The sequence below is a fragment of the Embiotoca jacksoni genome, unplaced genomic scaffold (genome assembly GCF_022577435.1).
Source record: "Embiotoca jacksoni isolate LCO1_2020_lvr unplaced genomic scaffold, fEmbJac1.0.p SCAF_6, whole genome shotgun sequence".
In the NCBI taxonomy this organism is placed as follows: Eukaryota; Metazoa; Chordata; class Actinopteri; family Embiotocidae; genus Embiotoca; species Embiotoca jacksoni.
This window is the reverse complement of record NW_027185414.1, coordinates 21,769,810-21,777,553: the sequence shown is the minus strand read 5'-3', so window position 1 is coordinate 21,777,553 and position 7,744 is coordinate 21,769,810. Positions and strand designations below refer to the sequence as shown.

The 7,744-nt window shown below is 40.9% G+C and overlaps 1 protein-coding gene across 3 annotated transcripts in view; it reads left to right on the top strand.

Annotated features, from left to right (window-relative positions):
- The first annotated feature begins 1,501 nt into the window (after window positions 1-1,501).
- The window catches only part of dmxl2 (Dmx-like 2), a 40,429-nt gene continuing 34,186 nt past the window's right edge, over window positions 1,502-7,744 (top strand). For 2 of the 3 annotated variants that reach the window (XM_069174091.1, XM_069174090.1), the window contains exon 1: window positions 1,503-1,979. In XM_069174091.1, the coding sequence (XP_069030192.1) occupies window positions 1,893-1,979 (87 nt within the window). In that variant the 5' untranslated portion in view covers window positions 1,503-1,892. Of the gene's footprint in view, window positions 1,980-7,744 lie in introns of all 3 variants that reach the window. The other variant, XM_069174092.1, reaches the window with a different exon arrangement.

Sequence of the window (7,744 nt, the reverse complement as noted above, 5' to 3'; positions counted from 1 at the left end):
GTAAAGCCTGACGCTCACCGTTCAAAAAATGGTGGCCACCAAATGCTAAATGGAGAGACACACATGCTACATGATGAGTGTGCCCCGCCATTGTTGTTGACACTGTTTATGCGTATGTGTCACATTCTCTCTGGGCTACTGCCTTGAAATTTTCTGTTCTGTTGCCCTGTGTGTCATGGTGGCTGGCAGGCAGGTCCTGCCTGATGATGTCAGTGTGGCTTAAATATCTAGGCCAGGCCCATGATGGTTGTTTGCATATCACTCCCATTGATCACTCTCATCATTTATCTCGAAACAATGAAGGAGAATGTTACAATTGAAATGTTTAAAACAAAAAGTACAGAAGGGAAAGAGGATAAACTGTATTGTGGTGATGTGCTCCATTAAATCTCATCAGTGAGATGGATGAGAGTAGATAAGAAGATGAGGGACAGTTTCATTTAATTTATTTTGACAGTGCTCATTGATTAACAACAAATGATTGTAAATGCGCCAGAGTTAGCACTATAGACCTTATTTGCATCTGTTATCCCAGGCCAGTTCTTAAAATGACAAACTAAGATTAGAATACAATGAGTTACAATGAAGCTCGTCAGATCTTGCTGACTATGTTCTCTAATGTGTGCGGTGGACATCATTGTCCACTTCTGTGTCTTATGGTGTCTCAGCGAATCTCAAAAATCCCTAAACAAAGAGCAGATCACTTGCCTGTGAAACATTTCTAAACAGTAAACAGACTGTATAAAATAGGTGGAGTTGCCATTTAAAGTAATCAACATTTACCTCACAATTTACATACAGTCTGCTACCTGAGCATATATCCACGAGAGCTGCACAAATGTTTATCACAGTCTCCAAACTGGTTCTTACTATCAGTCCAGAAGTATATATAATAATATATACAATTTCCTAAATGGGGAGATTGAGATGATTTTAATGTATATTTTTAACACTTTGGAAACTTATAAGTTTTTACCTAAACAAATCACTTCTCTATAAATGTATCATTTAAAAATCTGCTGATCAAGTAAATGATCAATCACGTGATTATTTTGGCTCTACACGGCACAGTAGTACTCTGACGTTGATTAATGTCAACAGTCTTTATTCGTTTACATACTTATTTTCGGTCACTAACAAGATTATTTACCCAATCCCTTTTGAGTTTACCCCCCCAGACCTCACATTTATGATCAATGAACTCAAATCCACAAACTGCCGCCCCGCGAATATAGAAAAACGTTTACTAGAAGCGCTCTACACCGTGTCAGAAATAAATGCGGTCGATTATGGAAAGACATTTTTATATCATTATATTAAGAATGATATAAAATCAGTTAAGATAAATAAATTTAAAAAAAAAACTCGTGCTCAGGAATATACCTAATAAAGCACTTACACGGCATGCAGGGGTTGTGTACGTGCCGATCTAGTTGTCACGTATCTATGGCTATTCAGTCGTGTCTGGACAACGTCGTGAAAGCGCATGTCAGGATCGCTGCAGAGATCCTGCTGCCTCGGCGCTCACGATTAATCGCGGGGATGGTGTTGACAACGAGAGGCGACAGACGGCCAGTTTTACATGTTTGAATAGATGTCAGGACCTGATGAAATTATATATCTCCGTACAGGCCGGACACTTGATTGATTGTGCGCCGCCGCCACCACCACCTCCACCTCCACCACCTACTACTACGACCACCACCACCGCCGCCTGTGGAGGAAGACGACACCGGCAGGGCGAGGACAACGTTCATGTTACTGATGGAATTCCCAGTCGTCGCCAGATGGAGAAACCGAAAGGGTGGACTCGTTACAAATAATTAACAAACAAAACAACAACAACAACAACAAAAACAAACAAAAACATCTGCTGCTAAAATAGAAGGAAAATGCATCTGCACCAGGTGCTGACGGGAGCTGTAAACCCCGGAGATTGCTGCTACTCGGTGGGAAGCGTGAATGACATCCCGTTCACGGTGAGGGTTTTTTTTAATTTATTTATTATTTTTTTTAATATCATTTGCTCAAGATGACACTCACCGACGCTCAACTACTGACGAGCTAGCTCGGTATTCAGCTAACTGGCTTCACGTCGGCTTTAAACGGGAAAGGCTAGCGAGCTACGGCGCTGGCTAGCCGGGTTGTGTGCTAAGACGAACTGCCGCACCGGGAAAGTCACAAACAGAGTCGAGACTACGCGGGGAGGACATCCTTGTCACAAGCCTCCCCCCTCCTCCTTTTTTGTGTGTGTCTTTTTTTACGTCTCTATTATTTATCGCCCCAGGACAGTTGACGCCAGCCACTCAAATGACCTTTAGCCGCGTCTCGTATCGTTAGAAATACTGCAAGGGAATCCCCTTCTTTTCTTTTTCTTTTTTTTGCGCAGCCCGTAACATTTATCGGCAAATATTGGTGGTCGTGGGACAGAGATTTTGCAGCGCACAGAGGAGGGGGGGGGGGGGACGACGACAACGTTGTGTTTTGTGTGCTGCCATTTGGAGTTGAAATCCTCCGCACGGATCATCAGCTCGCTGTCATCCTCGCAATCAGCTGCGCCAGCTGTGACGTAGCGAGCCTTATATGGACACATGCGCTTAGAGGGCTGAATGGATGAATGTTTTGTTGTTGGAAATAACGCATTCAAAAAAAACCCAGTGGTGCTTTCTAGCATCTTTTTTTTTATTTTTTTTTAAATTTTTTTTTTAACTCGAGTGAATCACAATAACATTGTATTTTTCCCTGACCTGTATTGGTCCTGTAGCATTTTATATGGGAGACTCTGAGCATTTTTTTTTTACTTTAGGTGTATGCAAGCACGCTGATTACACACTACACCGTGTCTCTCAGCTGTTGCCTTCTTTGTAAAATATTCAGTTCGTCTGCCTGATGTCTGGCAACTTCCCAAAATGTATCTTTTGTGCCTCAAGTTGACAGGACCAAGAAGCCAAGTCAGTTTTCCATTTAGTGCACCAAGACATGGCCATAACCTATAATATTACAGCTTGATTTGTGATGGCAGGTAACTCCAACAAATGTTATGGCTCTTTTGCTTAAAATGCATCCATTTCAGTAAGAGTAGAGAGTTGTCAAAAGCAAAACTGTGGCATCCTGCGTCAGCTCTTGTATTGAGAGCAGAAGATGAAAGGGGATGACTTTATTGATAGCTGGATGATCTTTGATGACATCCCATAAGGAAAACTACACAAGAGCCATCATTATGTTTTATGTGTCATCATGTTGACAATCATTTTCATCTGTTTAGATGCAGTTTGTCGTTTACTTAAACAATGATCCCAGATGCGTCATTAGCATTGAGGGTTTTATTGTGCATAACGATTGTATGAGTTCATACATAAAAAGCAATGTCGCTGTATCAGTTGAATTCTGCCAGTTCTGGCTCACAATATATTCCTGAGCAGCTATGTGACACCACCATTCCCTCATGCTGAGAACACTGTAAACCTGTTTAATGGCTGCCAGATCTCTGGGCTTGGTGTGTTCCTGCTGCCAATAAGCGAAGTGGTGTTTTGTTAATGTTGTGTTGTTTTTCTATTTTAGGGAACACACTTTCCTCCTTCCACTCTGATTTCCTCAGTCCGTTACAGTATAGTAAATTACTGTCCAGTTAATTACTGTTAAAACTACACAGAGCAGTTGTCCCCGTTTGTCCTTACACTGGCACCACATCAATGCGGTTTCCCTGTAAACAGGCGGGGGCTGTACCCAGGGTCAAAACTGCTCAGCAGCGTAGGACGGAGATGGTTGTGAAGCTAAAGCCTCGCACGTTGCCACAGGGACAGAGTTTCTGTGCCTAGTATTTTATTTCTGTGTCTGAGAGGGTATTTGAAGAACACTAGACATCATGTCCAATGCAGTTACACTCATACTGATCCCTGGGGCTCTTAGGTCAGACCCTGCTAAAAGACACACACACACACACACACACACACACACACACATAAATACATACCTAACCTGGTGTGGCCACGAGTGCATCAGCTCAAGCATGGCTCCCACAGTGTTTCATGCTCAATTTTCATTTTATTTAACATATTGACAGAAATAGAAAGAGATTAACTGTCGTCACAATCATCACGGTGGCCTTAAAGATGGTGCTTTCACTGACACTGGGTTCTCATCTGAAAGCCACAGAGTAGTTAGATCCATGAGTAAGAATTGGAAGAACCTAGAGGACAAGTAATGAAAGCATAATGCTGTTTGATTTTTAGAGATTGACTAATTGCATTACATTTATTGCTTTTTGACATTTTTGATCGTTGAGAATGGTTTGAATCTGTTGTGACACATGAAGACAGAACAGCTGCGAGTTATGACTGATTACATTGTGACAATACTGGTCAGAAGGATCTTTTTTGTGTCTGTTACAGTGCTTCTTAACCCCACAGTTAATGCTGCAAATGTACCTACAAACAGCCTCATGTGTTTGACATGCAGAGCTGCAGATGTGTGATCTTCTAAAAATAGAATTCATGTGGAAACTACAAAGCAGAGAGAGCGAGAGAGAGAGAGAGAGAGTACATAGACCCACCAGGGCTCCATATTTTTCTGAATGTCTGAATAGATTGTGATTTACATCAGAATACAGACGTTGTCACATAATGTGAGAAAGTGATGCAGATTGACCAGAGGTGGACATGATTTTCTGAGATTACGTAAATCCTGAATGTTTCTGTGTATTGTGCAGTTTCGGATTTTCCAAATTTGAAGGGTTTCGGGCTCATGACCACTGATTGTGGCCTTATCAAATCAATTTATTGATTTAATATCCCTTCGTCAACATCTGGAGGCTAAATCCCATCAGATTTTGTTGGATCGGTACAAGCAGATATTCGCATCTGCAACGGTTGTAGTTGCCTTACCTATGCACTCTGATACTGGTGGTAACTTTGGTTGCCAGAGCATTGTCATGGCATATCAAACCACCATGGTTAACTATGTCCAAGCTCGTATACTAAAATTCCAATTAATTGAAAATCTAAAAGAAATCAGTCCAACCTATACCTGACCAAGGGAGTGAGGCAAAGACATATATCTCCTATGTAAAGGACTTATAAGTCAATATGTAATGAGATTTATAATTCATAAGAGTAAGTATATTTATGTTGCGCTGTGCCACTCAAAGTGGTCCATTACGTTGCTATAAATACAAGCACTCTGGCTGGCTGCATTAATTAAGTTGAATATGCCATTTAACAGAATACAGAAAGATTGAAGCCAGAGCTTGTGGAGTTTGGATGTTAATGCCCAGTGTTTTGTTGCAGTCATGCTGCAGGGGATAGCAGAGCCCATCCAGTTTTGACTGTAGACAGGAAGGTCAAAGTACAGATCTGTGCTGTAGGCTCCGCCAGGGATAATGTCTTAATACAGATTGACAGACAGACCAGGTTACTACAGGTCAGAATTGATCAATTCAATTTGTAAATATTTGCAGATAAAGCTTTTAACTTCAGCTTAAAGCTGGCAAGCTTGCACAAACATGAAAATGTTGCATCTGGTAGCAGCTGTGGCTGATTAACATGTTCGCATGATTGCATTAGGCACAGGGGAAGAAGTGGCATTTGAAGGAATGAAATCAGAAGTGATTTGTCCCTCTGTTCCACTTATCTACGTTCATTACCACAGCACACGACTGCATTCACTCCTATCTTCCAAGATCCATTTACCTGAAAAGCCAGTTACATCTGCCGCATGGTGGTCACCATTACGTAATTAGAATTTAAAATGCTCTTAACATGCAAGTTGAACATCAGCTTCTGTAGCTTTCATCAGTAATATAAACATGTCACATAAATGCCCTTCCTATCTTTCAATAGAGTAGAAATTAAGTTTGCTGACTGAGCTTTTTTAAAAAAGAGGATACAGGAGTTTTCCAGAGTTGAGCAAAAGAACCCAGCTCAGATTGGTGATTCAGTGAGAGCTGTTTTTGGTACATCAGACAGTATTATTAATTTCCTTTTTCTCACATACTCTACTTCTGATTAACTTCTGATTCCATATTGGGATAACTGATAAGCCTTAATGAGCTTTAAATGAAATAATAGCAGGCTTGCAAGAAAATGCCAGAAATAAAAGTTATATAAATATAAAGTACTCCAGTAGATGTTAATTTAAAACATGTATATCGTTGACCTTTTACGTAACAGTACAGCTGTTTCTGTGTTCACGTTAGATGTCAACAGAGAGGTAATATTTATCCAAAGGCAGCAACATTCTTGATTTAACGGCTTAAATGTCTGACAGGGAGGAAACCTCGCTGCCTCAATGTGGCACCCATTAAGCATGTCAGTGGGTTTATTAGCTGAAAATACTTGGGTGTAGATTCTAATACTTTCATAGTCACAATCAGTGGCTTCTTTATGTCCTCTTTTGATAGATTAGATAAATATCCTGTAAACCTTTAATGGGTTTCCACCAAACCACTGTTTGCATTTGTTATTTTAAAGGCCTGTCTTTGATATAATAATAATCAATTCACAGTTGACTAATTGTCTGATTTACTTAAAAAATCAATCTGACTGTCTGCAACAGCATTTCCCCTGCAGACAGAGCTTTTAAAAAGCTGCACTCATTAAAGATCGAAGCGAAGCATTTTGTGGACATTATCAAGATTTTAGAGAAAAGGAGATATGATTCTCCAATAATGATTGCTGAATATCTCACCTGTTAAAAGACCCCAGAAGACAAACACTACACAACAACTGATCAATAGACTGACTCAAGATGTTTTAGCTGTCAACGAAGACACTAATGAAAGTTTAGCCCTGATTCTTTAAGCTGTTAAATCGTCCGTGTTTATATACCAAACTGTAAGAATGTTTGCCGTAAGGACGTAATGATATGTGTGAGTAAGGAACATTCAGTTCGTTACGAGACCTCTGGTCGCCCGGTGAGCCAAACAGTTCCTGTCAGTAGTCTATATATTTATATTCCACCCGGAAGTCTTTGGCTCTACACCAGTTGTTTTCTATTAGCTATAGCAAAGTTTACAGTGATCCTTGGAAGCAGAGCAGACACTGTGATTTTGATTTATCTTGTATGATGAGTTAACGCCACGTTTTGACTGTGTCTTTCTACACGGACAGAACCTGCAACTTCTCTGTACCCACTGTACAAGTCAACCAGTTAAGCACAAAGCAGCACAAAAGCCATGGTCAGTCCAAAATCAAACTACAGAAACACTAATTAGTTTTTTGCTGCACTGAAAGCAAATCCAAGCCATGAATTCTGTTTACTGGTTTAACATGATGCCATGTATCAGTATTAACCTGCTACAAGGAATGAAATATCCTTCTTTGATTGCCATCCCTCAGCGCTCTGAATGTTCTTTCTATGTGGAGTGGGTGTGTGCATGTGAACCCTGAGCATGTGTGCATGTGGATGATGGAAAAAAGTACAGGACACAATCAAGCCTAAACCAGCAGAACAAAGCAGTGGTGATAGGTCATCCTGTTAAAGGCAGATACACTCCAGCTCACAAGCTCAAGGTCCTGCTGGGTCCAAATGACCTCACTGATAAAGAGAGTAGCATGGACTCACATGATCTCGTGAGTGTGTGAATGAGAGCGAAAGAGGTGCGGAGCAGTCCTAGACGGAGCGTGACGGTGACCGCTTTTAATTCCAGCTGTAATGTGCAGAAGCAAATGCTGCAGTAATAGTAAAACCCATGCTGCACCTCCCTCACTGCTCTGTCTGCCTGTCGCTCACGTGTTATGTTAATGTA